The following is an 18,476-nucleotide window of genomic DNA, read 5'->3' as shown; positions in this document are numbered from 1 at the left end:
AAAGGATCCTGAGCTGGCAACTTTTCTGTTAGATCACCTCTAGGTCTATAGAACATTAAATCTGGGAGAGGGTTATAACTAGAACTATCTAAAAAGGAAACTGGCCACAGTAGGAACACCCAGGACCTAGAGATACTACCTCAGTGGACAGTCAGTGGTGGGAACGCCATGTAGAATTTTCAAGTATTAGAGGACTGGCCTGGTTGACATCCCAAGTTTTCCCCAGCACCATGATTCTGCTGAGAAAGATGAAACAAAACAGCCTAGAAAGTATGGAAAATCTAGCCAGTGCAGAGGTCCTAACTACTGGCATTAGAAATCAGGTAGGGTGCAGAAAAAGCAGACTGGGGTTATCTATGAGACATGACAGAGGCATTCTGTGTTTGGATGTTTAGGGTGAGGTTGGCGAAATGAACAGACAGGAACCTACCGGACATCAACTACAAACAAGAAAAGCAGCAATACCACATTAGACAAAGGATGAACATTAAACTGTCTCTTCCATCAGTACCAAAGAGGATGACACGTAAAAGACACTGTGTAAATGTGATTTTCTTAAATATGAAATTTAATCTCAAAAGTCTCTGCAAGTCTTCTGTTGACAATGAGATAAATTTCAAATTCCTTAGCTCAACATCCAAAACTGTATGTGTTCGAGAGAAACTCTGACAAACTGATTTAAACATAAGAAAATGTATTAGTTCTCAGAACTGGATATCTGGAGGTAAGGCTTCCATATTCTTGATTGAACAACAAGAAGATGTCACCCTGGGTCCAGGTAGCTACTGTTTCTCCACTTTAGTGGCCACATCATAAGTTTCTTCCAAAGCCTAGAGAAGTTTGTGGTTGGAGGATGACAGCCAGAAGCACTTTACTGAAGTCCTTTATTAATTCTAGTAGTTGTTTGACAAGTGTCTTTAGGGTTATCTATACATAGTATCATGTCATCTGCAAGTACTCAGAGTTTACTTATTACTTCCTAATATGGGTGCCTTTTTATTTCTTTGTCTTATCTGGTTGCTATGGCTAGGACTTCTGATAAAAAAATTATTTCAAACTTTTTAATAATCACACTGTTAGTTGTGGTATTAATATTATATTCTAACTGTGCTACACATTAAAAATGAGATACAGCTAAGCAATTTGTGATAGCTTAATTCTATCATTCTGATGTCCTTGAGAATTAGAATTCTTGATATAGGACAAAGATCTAGATTTAAAACAGAAGAGGTAAATAAAAACCTTTAAATGATATTACACTGGGGAACACAATTTTTGTTGAGTTAGATCTGACACTTGTTTTTGACTAACTTTTGGCATCTGAATCCAAAAATGACCTGTTTTTCTCTATCACAACAATTATTAAGGTACAGGATACCCTTTCTTTGTCCCCAAAATCATACAAAATGTACATACAAAGGAAAATAAAGAAAAAAATTACCCGAATATACTGTTATATTTAGAATTATTTTATTAATATAAAGGCTATATATTGTGACTGTTAAGTCAAATTGTGTACAAGTAGTAAAGTTCTGCTACCAAACATACATATGAAGGTATTTTATCTTTTCAAACGACAGGCTAGGAAAAGCCAAAATGAGATACTTCAAACAGTCTCCTTCAGTTGGCAAAGCTTTAACAAATTGCTTCATGAGACCCAGTTTTGTGTGCAGAGGTGGGAATATAATGTTCTTTCTGTCAACAAGTGGCTCATGTAGAATGTTTGGAACACCAGGTTTGAGGTCAGACCTTGGAGGCCAATTTGACCGCACCCAATGTTTCTCACGAGCTCTGCTGTCCCACATACACAGAAAACAAGGATACTTGGTGTATTGCGTTGATGACCAAGGAGGAAGCAGACCATTTTAAGGTCAATACGGATGATCCAATTGTGCTTGTGATATTGCAACAGATCAATGACTTTCTGTCTTCATGTTCTTCACGAAAACAAACTAAATGGCCAATTGGGACTGTACCAAATAAATTGCCATTGTAGAGAACACACTTCAAGCTCCACTTTGAGCTATCGATGAACAGTCGCCATTCAGTTGTGTTATAGATTGGAATTCCCAATTCCTCCATTAAACCATGTATATTATTATGTCAATGCACAAAGTCACCGTCATTTCTGTTTTTCCGAAGAGGGTAGTTCAGCAAAAACTGGCACTGGGATTTCAGCTGAATGAGGCACTGGGCATATAGCTGATGGTAGACGAGGATACTCTATTTTAGATTTATTTTTCTTGTTATATTCTGACGTTTCACTCTACAAAAGTAATAGTCACTTGAATGACCTCTGGGCTCTCACCAAACCATAGGTATACCAAATGGCAATTTGTCACATGTTCCCTGCATCCACATCCGTAAACCCTCGACACACTGCTTGCACACCATGTAGGGCCCCAAGACTTATCTTGGTCACCAAGTTTTACTTTAAAATATGCAAAATAGACTTGTCTGACAAATGTGCTGATGTTTGTGCTTTGACCGGGAATGGTGAAACTGCCACAGATAGAACAAAACAAATCAGGGTTGTTTAGGCACTTAAGACGAGAAATAGCAATGGCAGACATGATCTGAAGGAAAGGAAATAAGTATGTATGTAAATAAAAATATAAATTCTGCTAACTCCTTGTATACAGACAAGAACTTGGACTACATTTTGGAACACGATTCACTATAGAGAGTGTGGCACACAACCTCTCACCACACTGTCTCATGTGTAACTGAATAGCCTAGACAAGTATGAACCTGTCACTGGTCTCCAAGGCCATCCCCCACACCTCCCCACTCGAGGGAGGTTTGCTCTCAGCCAATAGGAGAGCACTAATGCTTCCCTCGATCCAGGCTCGCTACAGCCTACAGTGGTCACATTAAGATAAGCTGTAGAGAAAAATTTGACATGACAGAGGAAAACCAACCGCAGTTTTGAAATCAGCACACCTATTTAAGTCTAAGACAGCTGAAAAATCAAACTCAACAGGAATTATGTTAAAAATTATTTCCCTGTGTTATTCATTGTTAAAAAAGAAAACTTTTAGAAATACTTAATGAAACACTTATGGCTTAAACGATATGTTGAGGTTTACTTTAAAATAATATGAGTTAAGATTATAAAAAATATATACTGGTACATTTGGCCTTGAGTTGGTAGTTGTTAAAATTAGGCATATAAAGGTAAATAATCCTATTACTTTTAATATGCTCAATATCTTCCACAAATTAAATATTAAAATAAACATTTAAAACTGCAACACCTGGCTCATAAATTTCTTTTATTTTTTATATATTCAAAAGAAGTAGTTTTGGAAAAGCAAACTTCCATAGCACTCTGTGCCAGAAAGGGTCATAAAATCTAAAAACTTTTACAGAGGCGGTATTGAATGCAATCTTTTCTTGCTTTGGTGTCTAAATGATGAAATGACAGAAACTTAAAAGTAAGCTGCAATTCCTTTATATCCCTCAACCAAGTAGTAAGTAGAAATTGCTATGTAAATAACATTCACCATGTGAGGTGTGCATAATGGAGGAGGGTATTATATATAGTTTTGTGGGGGGAAAAATCTAGAAAATAAATTTATTTTTAGAAAATCAGAAATCTTTTGTATTTGGAGTCCTATGATAAAAATCCCCAGTCTTAAGTGCAAAAACCAGCAGAGAGGAACATTACTTACTATTTATAGCTAACCATCAATATCTGCCACTAGGATGAACACAAAAATCACCTTTACTACTTTTATGCTTTAGTGATTCCTTTCATTCTAATTTAGATTCCCAATTTCTAGAGAACTAATGTGAAGGTAACAGAAGTTTCACACTTAAATTCTTAACACATTGCGTATGGGTGGCGAGAATTCTCGTCATTTCTGAAAGTCATTTAAACAACCCGGTACGCAACATGTAATTCCAAGGTTGATTCAAACAAGATTTAAGAGGCTCGTAACTTCTCTGGTTTTAAAAGCTTCAGAAGTAGCCCAGGAGAAGATTCTTTAAAAGCAAGCTTCTTATTTACTTTAGCTTGTTGGCACCTGATTCTTCAAACTTTTAATAGCTTTTCTCTCACTTATTACCTCAGTTATCTATACAGTTTTAATTACAAGAGACTCTTGACACTCATAATCCATCCCTGTTCCCATCACCATCCCATTCCTTAGTCTGTAGCATGTAAACTTTTCTCAGGCTGAGGCTAAGTCTGAACTGAGTGTGCAGTGAGTTTGGTGAGCAACAACAAAAAGTTGCTTTCATCGTCAGGTAGGATAATCCTTACCTGTTTCTCCTTTTGGAGAACAGATTTGAATATGATGACTGGAGTTCGCATGATTTGTGATTAACGTCTCTGCATAATCTGGGCTCACAACACCCTGATTGCTCCTATCTGATTCTTAAAAAAAAAAAAAAAAAAAAGTTGCTTTCTGTTCTTTACTCCACTCTTGCTGACTGTGAAGTGAGACCTAAATAAGTAGTTCTGTTTCCCTCCATTCACCCTCTATTAATTGGTGCATTCTAATCTTGGAAGAACTAAAAAAAAAAATTAGATACTAAATTAATTCAAAATCAGCAGGTTTATGCCTGAAGCATGGCCTAATCTAAAATTTATAGTACAGGGCTGTGTCCAGCATTTAACAATCCACTGTATTATTTTTTGTACCCTTATAATTTCTTACAAACATATTAAATAATAATTCAAATGTTTAAAAAGTGATTCTAGTGCTGCACAGAAATAAAGTCTTTGTCTTTGTACTTTCACAGGCTAATACTAAATAACTTGCAAGGAGCTACCTTAAATGTGTCTGGCAGAAATTGTAGATATATCTAGAAGCAGAAAAAAACTATCCTTGCAACACATTAAAAAAAAAAAAAACAAGTAGAATTTTACTCAAACCTACGTGGGCCATACATGCTGCAAAATTTTAGCAAGAAAAAAATGGGAGTATTAAGAAATCTTTTACTTGTACATGGACAGCTGAAGAAAAATAACAACATTGACATGCTATAATACATGAACAATCCCCAAATGTCCCAAGTCATAGTGATAAGGTCGTAGAGAAGAAGCATGTCCGCAATCAGAGGCAAACAAGTCTTTAACCCTGCAGTGGTCGCACTTCCGAATGGAGCGTGAGAAGTCACATGGATGGCACTGGTCATTCACTTTAAAAGTAGGAATTTAAATGAACAAATTTTTAAAATATTTTTTATTAATAATCATGTAACGTCTAGTAATTCAATTCCTCCACATGATCTGACACCTCGTCAACCGAACAAGCAGGTCCATCTATACAATCTTCAATTTCTTCCTCGAGCTACCGTTCAAACTGTTCATTTGACATGTTTGGGCTATAAAAGTACTTTCAATACAGACAAACAGAACAGCGCTTTTTAAAGAAACAATACCACACAATTAAAAGTAAATAAATACTCACAAATAGTCATAAATTTCATTTACAATGAGAAAAAACAGCTAAGAAACAATTTTCAAATACTTACAGAATTGGTCGTGCGGATGATGTGTGTCATCCAACTCTCTCTGTTGCAGAATTCTGGGTAAACTGCACGGCTTAGGTGCTTGGCCAGAACTGAGGTGATACAACACCTTTCGAAGATTATTAATATGAGTGCACGCAGCATTGCTATGTCGACACTGGACTAAAACTGACGATTATTTTGCATAGATGACTACTGTCATCCACGCAACCAGTCGAGGGTTAATAAATCAGCCACAAACACAAGATGGTATTTTAAATATACAGTAGGAACATTTATTTGAACACTTCTAAAAGATATTTCTCCATGCCTGATGATTTGATATAAAAATCAAACCCATCATACTTTCCCCATCAGTCTCTACAACAAGGGCAATCAGAAATTTGTACAACATGAATATTTGCTTCCAAAACAAAAATTACAAATTAAGTGATAACAAAAATACACAAATCAACTGGACCCTAAACATATTTCTAACAAAGTGTTTTCCCCCTTTCTCCCAATCACCTAGAGCTTCTTTCTTCAACCTCATTCTGCTCCTTTTCCTTCCTTTGCTTGGCCATGAACTTCTGTTAAAATAAATTTGCAATACAAAATATTTATTAGATGTTGCTTTGCTGTGAATACAAAGCTAATATATGTTATTGTACTTACAAATTAAAAGAACCTGACCCTATAAAATAAAGATTAGAAAACACAGTGCCTTACTTTAACACTCCTCCCTTCCATTCATCAGTCATCTAATATTAATGATATACCAGGCATTAGGCTTGGTGCTTGGGGACTCAATGGTCAAACAGACAGGTAAGGCCCTTTACCTCATGGAGCTTACATTCTAGTGGGGGAAGAGAAACAAACAAAAAAAAGGTGGGGGGGCAATTTTGGGTGGTGGGAAGCTCTATAAAGGAAAAATTAATAAAGTGATTAATTGAGGTTGACTTTTTTGGGGGAGAGGTCTTTCTTAGGCAAAACCCCTTCTGGGAAGCTGATATTTAAGCAGAAACCTAGAAGATGAAGAATAACTAGCTGTACAGGTGGGACTGGGAAAAAGCAAAGGAACAGAAATATAAAGGTGCAAAGACAGCAACAGGGCTTCTGTGTATGAAAAATAATCAGAGAGAGCTAGAAAAACTGGAGCATAGTAGTTAAGGGCTTGAGCCCAGAATAAAACAGAGCAGGGTTCAAATTATAGTGATGTGACTTCAGGATTAGATACTTGGGTTTAGCTATTCTTTAAGCCTGTTTCCAAATCTTTAAAATTAGAATGATAGAATCTACCTCATAAAGTTGATGGGGGGATTAAATAAGGTTCCAGCAAATAAATAAGAGCTCAATAAATGCAATAATGAAAATGTATAAAACAACTCTGTTTCCAACAGGAGGACTCAGAATTATAACTGATGATGATCCTCTAAAGCAGCACTCCCTCAAGAGGTGTACAACTTGAAAAAAAAGAGAGGGTTGTGATTAATCAGTTTAGGAAATGGGTTAAACAGTTAAGTGGTTCTTTCTGATTAGACAATTCAGAAACTGTAATATGCTATGTGTCCATGACTCTGGAAGAGCACACCAGAATACATCTCCCCACACTTAATGAAGTGTCACATGGAATTAGTGATCTGCAAAATCTACCCTGGCAAATGCTGCTAAAGGTAAAAAAGACCAGAAGTTACCGGCAAGGTACAATGAAAGAGAACAGGGTTCTGAATTTAAGAGAAACAACTGGCACAAACCATCGGAAGTTCTCCCAAAGGGGAAGAATGTACATTTTGGGTGGACACGTAAATAGATTGAGTAAAATACCATCACCTGAAGATTTTATGAGGAATTAAGAATTTAAAAAATTTACCTCTGTATTTTGCTTATGACGTGTACTCTTGCAGTGATTTGTCATTGCTTTTTCACCTGAGTAGAAGAGGGAACAGATTGGACAGAAGAATCCAGGCTTCGGTACAAGAAAGTCTAAATCTAGAGGAGGGGAAAGAGAAAGGAGGAAAATTTATAATACTTTATCTAGCAATGTTAATTTATTAAAATAAGCACAGTGTATATTTACATACAAACATAATATACACTACTATATATCTAGGAATCAAGAACAATTAAGACTTTAATCACAAAAATAAGGCCTTTAATTTATTTTTAAACAAATTCTATAATATTCCAGAGCCTCCAGGAATGCAAGTAATTCCTTCAGAACAGCAATTCACTGGAAAAGAAACTCCCAGAGATCCTTTGAAATAAACCTCTTAGGAATAAAATAAAAACAAATAAGGAGCCCCTCAGATCATCTTAGCTAGCCATGAACGACGAAGTTTGTTAGCTAAAGCTTTTCAGTGTGTTCTACTTAAATGAAATTTCTTCCCGGCCAAGTGTTAATTTGATCCTTACCACAGCAACAAAGAAAGTATCAGAAATAAAAGAGACATATCGCAGACTTCAAGAGTGCAATCAATAAAATATCCTTGCTAGGTGAAAACACAGCCTATTCAAATTTACAGAAATGTCTTATGTGCAACACTTGCTAATTTTCACTGTAAATGAATCATCTAAGCAAGGTTATTCCACTACTCACCTGAACAAGAGAACCTTCTCTATGGTACTGAATTTTTATTTCATATGGATAAGGGAAAAAGTATCATTGTTACTTTACCTTCAGAAACATCAGCTGTTGCTGATTTCCCTAAAGAAGAGTCCTCAATCTTCTTGCGTTTTCGTTCCGGTTCTGAATCCTTAAAGTCAGATTCTTCATCAACTGAAGTCATTAAATTTAAGGAAAAAAGTTACTTAAAATAGAATTACAAACTTTGTAAAGCTAACATTAGATAATTCCTTCCTTCAAAGATTAATGTATGGCTCACCTCTCTATAATAAATCCTCCTTGATTAATCCCACCTGACCACTCTTCCAAACTTCTTTGATGTAAGAAATAAATGAGTAAATCATTTCATTTTATCAAATACATTTAAAGGAAAAGAACTAAAGCTACCAGCTGACTTTATTTATAAATTGTTCCAGAAAGAATTTAAACAGTAATGAAAGTTGTTCAATTATTACTGTCCAGTTAACTTATGTATGCAAAGCGTTGGGTTGGGGAGTGGAGATTAAGGGGAAAAGGACACTAGCAGAGAATAATGCTGATGCTTTGTACCAACAAAAAAAACAACACCAAACAAACAAAAACCAAGAACCCAAAAAACCCCAACTGAGCCTGAACTGATACACTAAGACCCTTGTCAGACAGAATCATGAGTGAAAATACAAATTTTAAAGTCCAGCAGAATGAATAATATGTAAAAAGCACTCCAGACACTGCAGAATATGATCCTGAGGGAAGGCAAAAACAGAAACTGGTTCTAGGCAACCGTGGTTACCCTTCAGTAGCTGAAATACCTTACACTCCTGCATTGTACTTGACAAATCCCTTTCACATTAATATAATTCATTTAGCACTTATCTCATGTGAGATAAGCAAATCAAATCATTATTATCCCCATTTCTTCACAGATGGAGAAAGCAACACCAAGAGAGGATGAAATTGATATGCCCAAGGTTGAATGGCTAGTAAGTGACAAAGGCTAGTGACTTCAAGTTCAGTGTTTTCTCCAGGCAACAGGGCTATCTTCACCAAATCTGAGATTGCTAGGATTATGATACCAGTATTTATTCTTCTATTCCCCACATTCTACTGGTCATCAAGCCATAAAGAGTCAATAAAAAAAAAGGTTGTCTCCCTTTTCTTGACTTGATGGTTAAAATAGCCCCCAGACTCTTCCTAAAAGTTTTATTCCCTTATCAAATACTTTTTCAAACACATCTGCTTCTGAAACTCCAGACACATTTATCTCATAATAATATCAATAATTATTTAATAACTTAAATAAAGACCTGGCTGGGTAGCTCAACTGGCTGGAGCATCATCCCAATATGCCAAGGTTGTGGGTTCGATCCCTAGTCAGAACACATACAGGGGGCAACCAATGAATGCATAGATAAGTGCAACAAAAAAATTGATGTTACTGCCTCTCAAATTAGTAAGTAAGTAAATAAATAATTTAGATAGATTAAAACAAAAATTTTAGGTTTAAAAATGATCTTTTCTTAAGCTAGAAAACACACCGTCAAACATATTGTTTCTCCATTAATTAAAATATATGGAGATAAACTGTTACTGAACCAGCGATCTTCCACTTTGTGGGGCAACGTCCAACCAAGCCACATCAGTCAGGGCTCTAGTTTTCATTCTTCAATTAAACCACTAACTATGGTGTAGTATCAAAGACAGGTTCTAGAGAAGAGACAAAGACAGAGGAGTACCCATTTGAGAGAGCTTCAAGAAACAGGGCATGATGGATAGAAACAATGTTGTAGAGAAGTCAAATAAAACCAAATTAGGAAGAAAAAACTTGAATCAAGTTTCACAACAACCTAAAGGAGGTTCTCTATCAACACCAATTCAGGAAGGTGGCTCAGAAAGAAGATAAAATATAACCAGTTCAATGGGAGGTGAAGAAGTAAATATTAGGTGTTCTTTCTAAATCCTTTGCTCTAAAAGAAAGAAGGAAAGATGGCAGCCAGAAGGATCCCAAAGTTAACAGCATCGTTTTTTAAATGGAAAGACTTGGGCATATTTTATGTAAGAGGAGCCAATATAGGTAAAATACAAGCTGGCAGATGGGAGATTGTGTATTTGCTCTGGTAAATACGAAATGAAAGCAAGGTTATCCAGGGAGCAATAGGCTAGGCGATGTGGGGTTGGGGAGCAGGTGAGCAAAGGCTTATATTACAGCTGCTTAGGAAATGGGAAAGGGAGGCCAATAAGACTGTAGAACAGCACCGAGGACCCAGCTAAGATCAGATTCAACGAACTTGGACTGAATCACAGTTGGTAATTTTTCCTTAGAGTAGAGAGAAAAGCAGGAGGGCAAGGAAGGTGTTGCAAAGAGAATGGTACAAGGGTTGTTTTAAGTTATTTGGGTAGCTGATTTTTTTTGCTTTACCTCTCTGAATCAATAAACTTGAGATCTGGAACAGTGTGCTTTTTTACCTATCATTTTTAGCATTTTTCTATGAATAAAATGGATACAATGACAAATACCTGCTGCATGACTAGAGAACTCTCCTATACCTAGACAATGTTCTCTATTTGTTTCAACATATTATTATTAATGTTAAGATATCTTAATGCACTGGCTGGCTGCCTGGCAGCATCCATAAAAGCAATAGCTCTGGTCTACAAATAAAAGATAGTTAATAAATGATTTCCATTTGATACTGCAACATAGTCAGAACCTTTCATGAATCATTTCCACAAACTTGTCATATTTTATTATAAGAGTATTGCCTATTATTCTATTATCCCATTTCATTTTATTATCTCTCTAAATCACAAAGATAAAAATCTTGGTATAGATCAAATCTTTAAAGGCTGCCTTCTCCCTCCCTACTCTATTTCACTGTTTTTCTGCCCCCTTCCATCAATCCCGCTTTACCTTTAGTAATTTGGTAGGCCTCTTCATCTTCATCTGATTCTGTCTCAACATCTTTCTCCAATGGTGGTGTCTTCCCAATTCTAACTCTCTTAGCTGGCATTTTAGCTTTAAAAAGAAAGTCTAATTTATTGCTGCAGTTAAGTATTGCTTTTAACTCTGAATGACAATTTTAACACCATTTCTGCAAACAAGATAATACTCAAATTTGGAAACTTATTTCTGATATAAAATAATTCTATTAAAAAAACATTCAGCATTCGTCTACACATTCTTTTATTTTCTGATTTATCTTGTTCCAAACTATACCTTCCCACCTGCTTTCCCCAAGAAGTGTATACATATTTTTCTATTTTGTTCCCCAAACTTGTGGGACCTTCCCTAGTATTTTTTATTCTTAGTTTGGTTAACTTTTTCAAGATTTGCTTATTGGGAATTATTCTGATCTTCTTCAAATCCTGTAAGTGAGGTGACCTATTATTATTCTATACCCTCAAAATATTACTTAAAAATAAAAATGGTACTTTCATGAATTTTTCTAAATCTGAAGTCTAAGCAAAAAACTGGGAGGCAGTCTGGTATAAACATCCTCCTACTTGCCAAAACCTGGTTTCCCCAGTAATGCACGTGTACCATTTTCATTCCAATTCTAATCTGGGTACTCTAGTTTGCTTTTTGGGTTCTGTCATCTTTCCTTCAGGTATAATAACTTAGGGCTAAAAGAAATTTGTGAAAGTTGTATACATTTCTTTGGAAAATATCACTGGCCATAACTATTTGTTAGCTTCTATTATATCAATAGAGTGAAAGTATTAGTAATGTTGCAACATATTATTTCAAAATTTTTAAATGTGACACCCTCATAAAACAGAAGAATTATTACTTCTAAGTATCTACCTGCTAAGTGCCTTTCAATCACAGTTTTCAGATCTTCTTCCAAAACATTCTCACTTATTGGACTCCCTTGGGACAAGGCTTCAAACTGGGTCTTCCTTGTGTCCACCGCTCTCTTTTTCCTATCCCCTCTTTTGTCTGTGGGATGGTCATTTTTGCTTTCTGCTAACTCAACTTTTAAGTCGTCTCCATCTTCCTCCTCTCCAACTTCATCTACGGTAACAAAATTAAGCTCTTCTTTAAGGTTGTTAAAATCTGCCAGAGAGTCTTCGTCCTCTTCAGTTACTTCATCCAAAGTCACTAAGTGCAGCTCACTGCTCTCATCCTGTATTTCATCTACAGTAACTAAAGTAGAAGGGTCTTCAGGCATCTGAGAAGAAATAAACCCAATGGAATCCCTTCCAGTATTTCCCTCATTTCCTTTAGTATTTAAAGTGGCAAAACTTAAGTCTGCTGACTCATTTAAAGGTAGCTCTTCTACTTCTCCAATTTCATCCACAGTTACCAAGCGTTCCTGTTTGAGAAGATCTTGTTCTTCAGCCACCGAGAGTACAGTAACATCTTTAGGTTCACTGTGGGATATGCAATCATCTTGATCAATTAACTCATCTAATGTAAGAAGTGTATTTGAGTTTTTTACCATTTCTTCCATATTTATTTCTTCTTCATCAATTACTTCATCTACAGTGACTAGAGCTTGTGCTAGATGTGCAGCTGCATCTTCCTCTTCCCCAATCTCATCTAATGTTACAAAAGATAATTCTCCCTCAACAACATGAGGGACAGAAGTTTTCCCCTTCTTCTTTAAATTAAATTCAGAAGGGATGTTTTTCAGAGGTTCTTTCCTTTTTCCCTTTAGTGGATTCTGCTTGGCTTGCAAAGGATTCACTTCTTCTATAACCTCATCCACAGTAACAAATTCATCCAAATTAAATGGAAATAATGGTTCCTGTTAGAAAGGTATTAAAAAAAAAAAAATCACAGAATTGTGAACAACTACTGATTAACTGGCTAGGTTTCAAACAGTCCCAGTAAATATGCATGAAGTATCATTTGTGAGAATTTCAGTGCAGAGAAGTTTCCTAAAGATTGAAATTGGTTATTCTGAAAAGCCCCAAAAATGAATTAGCTATAATTCACAAAAGTAAACAATACCAAGGGCAAAATCCTAGTAATAACAATCTAATTCCACCCTAACTTAATTTCAATAAGACTACAAATATTTCCTAAATAACATGTTTTAAAATATGATGCACAAAAACTACATTTAAAGCATTTACCAAACAATTACTATAATGTAAAGAATTTACTGTTTCATATGTTAAGTATCTCAATGTAGCTAGATTGTTCCACTGACCAATTTATATATAATACATATTTTAAGATATAAAATTAACATATTGATTAAGTTATATGAAAAACTACTAAGACTTAATACCAAATACTACTGCACCTGAAAAAAAACAGTATCTGTAATTTGAAAATAATGCCAATACTAAAGAAAATAAATTCCCAGCAGGCATCCTATATATTTAGTAGACTATGATCAATTACTAGTACATATGATAATAACACAAATATATACCAAGTAATTTCGGGGGAGGAGAGAATCTGTAGGCAATTGTATTATCAACTTAAGCCAATAGAACTGACAATATCCTTATTTCCGCTTCTTAAACTAACATTTTTCCCTTGCCCCAATAATAGAGGTCCAAATTCCTCCCCTAAAAGGGGAAGTAAAATGACTGGGGAAAAGAAAAAAGATTTCTATGAATGGTGGAAATCTAAAATAGTAAACACCAAATGTAAAATGTAAGGTGTATGTTTGGCAGTGTAACTGCTGTATACCATAAAAAGAGATCTTAGAGCCGATCCATTTTAATTACCACATTTTTGGAAGTGCTGCAAAATGAGGTGGAAAGACTCCAGTCAAATGACAATCTCCTTCTCAATTATGATTTTATTGTGTATTTATAACTTATTCTTGTCAATATGTAATTAAAGGTACTTTCCTACTCTGATTCTCTTTCTGTCCCTGGGTAACTTTTTGTCCCATACTAAGAACACAACTAGCTTAGTTCAAGATCAAAAACAAACTGGTGGTAGAGTCCAAAAAAAAACAAAACATCTCATTCCTACCCTTTGCTCTACAGCAATCTAATTATTATAGAAGAGACACAAGTTATAAGGTAGATGAACTCTTCTATGGATGGATGAAACTGAACGGTTCGTGTTAATAAACTGTTTCTCACCTCTTTAGATTTGGAACTTCTACCAGTGGTGCTTTTAGGATTCTTAGTGTTTTGCCCAACCAAAGTCTGAAATATTAAGTAAAAAATACAGAAAAAAATTTACAACTAGGTTATTAATGTTCTTAAAAGAGAGAGAATTCGAACAACTTTATCCAAACACATTGTTATGCCAGCGATTTTCAACTGGTGTGCCACTGTACACAGGTGTGCTACAATAATTTTTAAACATGCAATACCAGACTATTTAGTCAGGGCACTGACCTCTTTTCCCTTATTGTCAAAAAAAAAAAAAAAGAAAAGAAAAGACAATAGCCAACACAACAACAGCCGTCTGGTATGAATGAATCAAAATTATACCTCTTTTTTGTCACATCAGCAAAATACATATTTTTTGGTGTGCTGCATGCAGACTTTTAGTAATTAGCTTATGTGATGTGTACCATAAAATGAAAAAGGTTGGAAATCGCTGAGTTATGCTAATATTTAACAGGTATACCAAAGTAAGTCAACAGTTGTTTAACAGTATAGGTACAGTCTATAAATTGTAGTTAAATTCAGTTTTACTGATCTTTCCCAATATGTCTAAGTTGGGTAATCAAAAAGCTGATAAATAAAGCTTCAATTTAAAAGAGCAAATAATTTCCCATTCACAAGCAGAGTACTAAATCACCTCAGGAGACTCACTGAAGACTTTATTTTTAAACCACAAAGTTGTTTCTGACCACGTTTTATCCAAGTAATGCTTTTCAAACCTGTTAGTAATTATGAACTTGAGCTTATTATTCTAAATGTCTATTGGTTTAGATTAATGGAATCAGAAAGGAAAATGGGAGCTTGGGAGTGAAGTGAGGAGATAAAAGTTTAAAGCAAGATTATATCTCCTACTCCACAGCTATTAACGGGAGAGCCAATCACTTCAAAAATACACGGAGCCCTTCTTCCTACCCTCCTCACCTTATTGTTGCTGTCATCCCGTTTCGTGATGGAAGGTCTAGCCTCTGCATCCTGAGACTGTTTTGTAATATCCCTGTAATCCAGTTTAGAATCCTTGTCTCGTAGGGCTGAGATCCTTCCACTGCCTCCTCTGGTACTACCGCTCTGAGTGGATTTGAATTTACTGATGCTTTTAGCCAACCTGGCACTTGTAGATTTAAGACCTGATTCCTTGACTGGAAGTTTCTTTTCAGCATATATTTGATCTCTGAGCACAGATTTTAGAAAACTTTTCTGGTTTTTAGATTTTGAAGCTGTAGTTTTTGTCTTCTGAGAAGAAACCATGCCAGCCTTGATGCTTGATTTACTACTATGTGCATTTGATACAGCCAGCATACTAGTTTTACTAGTTTCATCAGGCTTACTGGCCTGACTCACTCCTTTATGTGGGTATGCCTTGATCACAGTGTTTTCTGCAGGCTTTTCTTTCATTGTTAGTACAACCTTCTCCAACTTCTCTGCAACCATCCTGGTGTCATTCTTTTCAGCCTTCTCAGTTCCTATTTGCAGATCCATTTTGGTTTCCTTAGTATTAAATTCATTCTCCTCCTTTTCATCCATGTTACTTTTTTCAGAAATTCCCTTTTTGTTCATTGTCTTCTCACTGGTGGAAACTCCCGGTGCCAAACCCACAACACATGCAGATGGTACTATTTCTGAAACAGTTTCATGTTTATCCACTTGAGCTATAGCTTCTATCATAGCCTGTGTAATCCCAGAAAAGAAGTCTTCTGCTTCAGATGGAGATTCTTCTAGAATTCCTTGGATGTTCCTTTCTTCTATAAATGCACTGTCAGATGTTGCTAATTCTGTTTCAGGATTAATCATCTCTGCCTCTTCCTTCCCAAAGTCACCAGTATACACCTGCTGATTTAAAACAGACTCCTCTACATTTTCAGTGAGTAATTCAATGGTGGTTGGAATGGATGCTACAAGAGGAATTTCCACTTTGACCTCCTCTCCTTGAGTCTCAACTTCCAACGTTTCAATAGCAAAGTCAGAGTCACATAGTGTTTTTTCAGATTCTTCCTCACAAGACTCCTCCTGTTGTACAAAAGTTTCTGTTTGAATGTTGGGAATAGTTTCGTCTTCAACCTCACTAGGTCTAACAGAGGGACTATCGGCTGCTGTTTGCACCTCACTTTCATCAACTGGATTGTTTTTCAAGTCAGGGCTAAAAGTATTTAAAAACAAACAAAAAAGAACACAAACAAAAAGACAAACAAAAATCAAACTATGATGAGAATTCAACCATCATAAATAATCCTGTTGATGCCAATTGTTAAGGCTTCCTGATGCATTAATAATAAGCACTGGGAAATCCAGCCAATCAGCATTAAAATGTTTAAGATGTTTTGATGTAAACAATATAAAAATTTTAAAGAGATCCTCTAGTGCATTGAAGATTTCTTTTTAGTTCAAAGGAAATGGCAAAATTATAAACATTGGTAGGATCCTTGCACTCATTTAAGTTACAATCAATTTTTTCCCCTTCTGTGTCAAGTTTGCATGACATCAAAAGGCTGAATGCGAACATCTCAAGTATTAGGTCCTATCTTTCCAATAGTGGTAACTGAAATAATAAAATATGTGTATAGCTCTATAATAAAAATAATAACCCATGCATTGAAATTTTTAATATTGTAAGTCTACTTTACCTAAAAGGAACAGTAAGTAGAAACTGATAGAAAGAAAAGGCCATATTATTAACCAAGTCACTTCTTTCTTTTTCTTTCTTTTTTTTGATGAAAAAGATTTGTTTTTAATTTTCTAAGAACTGCATTTATAATACTTAAAACTTTAATTAGAAGTATCTTTTAAATCCTCTGTTGGAGATTTAAAGAGGTGAAACTGATAGAATCACCCTGCCATAAATATGTAGTCTTATTACGAAATACGTGCCTTTGACAACATTATGAGAAGAAACACTTCTCATGATAGTTACAGAGAATAATTTTAAATTCCGATACATAACTTAAGAATGTTAAGTAAATTATTTGTAAGAAGTGGAGGGAATACAAATCCGGTATATGAAATTGATCTTATTCATCATATTCTTCCCAAATCCAATGTAAACAAAAGTGTGATTCTGTGATTCAACTACTTTCACTGAGACAAACACAATATACTATATTAATGCTTCAAAGATCAGATGTAATCTTGAAGAGGAACAAGGAAAATTTACACTTCTGAAGACAGTGTCCAGCATGTTATCAATACAAATGAAGTTCAACAAATACATTCACTTAATTATATCAGAAGCAGCAGACTAGAGAAAGACATCAGAAAGTGATCATGACACATCAGTACCTCAAGTAAAGTGTATTGAGTTTTTCCTTTAAAAAAAAGAAAAAAAAAGGAGGAATTGAGACACCCCTAAGATAGATATGCTTCTCAAGGGGTAGCCATGTAACTTTTAGTTAATACAAGACAATGTATATCTGGGTCCTGAGATGTTAACAATGTTTTAGAAGTTTGGAAAAAGTAAGTGCTACCACATGAGGATCTAGAAATTTGAGCCAATAAATTGGTCTTCCCTGTAAAGTTGGTAAGTTTAAACTTCCAAAGGAGGAAACTTTTCTAAGAGATCAGAAAAACACCTCTTGATGAAAAATGTTTTAAAGGCAAAGAGGTTAAGGAATTTAAGTTAAACAGCTAGTAACCACAGATCTTAATCAATTTATTTGTATAAGCTACCCTTTGTACGTTAAAAGGGTTTAAAGGTTATGTGAAATAATTCACATCCCTTATATTAAAAAATATCAATGGCTGATTTTAAGTGTTCCAAATTCTTAGGACTAGTCAAAATAAAACTTGTGGCTAAGCACAAATATGACAAAGACAAGAAAAAGTTGTGACATTCAGTTAGAGCAGTTATGTAGATACTATTTTTTTTAAATATTAAGTTTTTATTTTTATATTACAAAACTAATTTCCAATAATAAAGATTGTATTCAAATTCCTGCCTCATTACAGAACTGCACATTAACCCTAAAGCCTCTACAAATTAGGGCTATATAAAAATACCAACCTACTGAGCTAGAAGAATAGCCATAAAGATTTTGATTCATGGCTCCAAGATATATCAACTCCTTCCCCTTTACCATATTTAAAGTTTGTCAATTAAAAAACAAAAAGTTATTCTCTCTTCTATAAAATGAATCACTATGCAGCAATTCCACACTTCAAACTGAGAGCACAGACCTACTTGGAAAATGGCTCAATTTCATATTTCTTTATGCGTGCTGTTTTTTTTTTTAAATTATAGTGCTTTCTTCATAAAATTCACTTAGCAAAAATTAATATCTAGTTTTCTGCCTAATATGGGTAAAAGCCTCAGTGTTTATCCAGCAAGCTTGGAACATCA

General features: G+C 35.1%; 1 protein-coding gene and 1 non-coding gene across 6 annotated transcripts in view; one reads left to right on the top strand and one right to left on the bottom strand.

Annotated features, from left to right (window-relative positions):
* Window positions 1-4,244: 4,244 nt before the first annotated feature.
* On the top strand, window positions 4,245-4,380 carry LOC150006197 (U8 small nucleolar RNA). The gene has a single exon (XR_016512113.1). It is a non-coding gene; the product is annotated as a U8 small nucleolar RNA (small nucleolar RNA).
* Window positions 4,381-5,731: 1,351 nt separating this feature from the next.
* The window catches only part of ZNF638 (zinc finger protein 638), a 150,586-nt gene continuing 137,841 nt past the window's right edge, over window positions 5,732-18,476 (bottom strand). For 4 of the 5 annotated variants that reach the window (XM_090281501.1, XM_090281504.1, XM_090281502.1 and 1 more), the window contains 7 exons: window positions 15,071-16,283; window positions 14,117-14,182; window positions 11,868-12,813; window positions 10,974-11,078; window positions 8,135-8,236; window positions 7,331-7,449; window positions 5,732-6,050 (listed from right to left, as the gene is read on the bottom strand). In XM_090281501.1, the coding sequence (XP_090137627.1) occupies window positions 5,985-6,050; window positions 7,331-7,449; window positions 8,135-8,236; window positions 10,974-11,078; window positions 11,868-12,813; window positions 14,117-14,182; window positions 15,071-16,283 (2,617 nt within the window). In that variant the 3' untranslated portion in view covers window positions 5,732-5,984. Of the gene's footprint in view, window positions 6,051-7,330; window positions 7,450-8,134; window positions 8,237-10,973; window positions 11,079-11,867; window positions 12,814-14,116; window positions 14,183-15,070; window positions 16,284-18,476 lie in introns of those variants that run through there. The other variant, XM_090281505.1, reaches the window with a different exon arrangement.

Source organism: Furipterus horrens, unplaced genomic scaffold (assembly GCF_987537825.1).
Source record: "Furipterus horrens unplaced genomic scaffold, mFurHor1.1.pri manual_scaffold_6, whole genome shotgun sequence".
Lineage (NCBI taxonomy): Eukaryota > Metazoa > Chordata > Mammalia > Chiroptera > Furipteridae > Furipterus > Furipterus horrens.
Note: the sequence above shows the minus strand (reverse complement) of the source record. Positions and strands in the feature narration are given on the sequence as shown.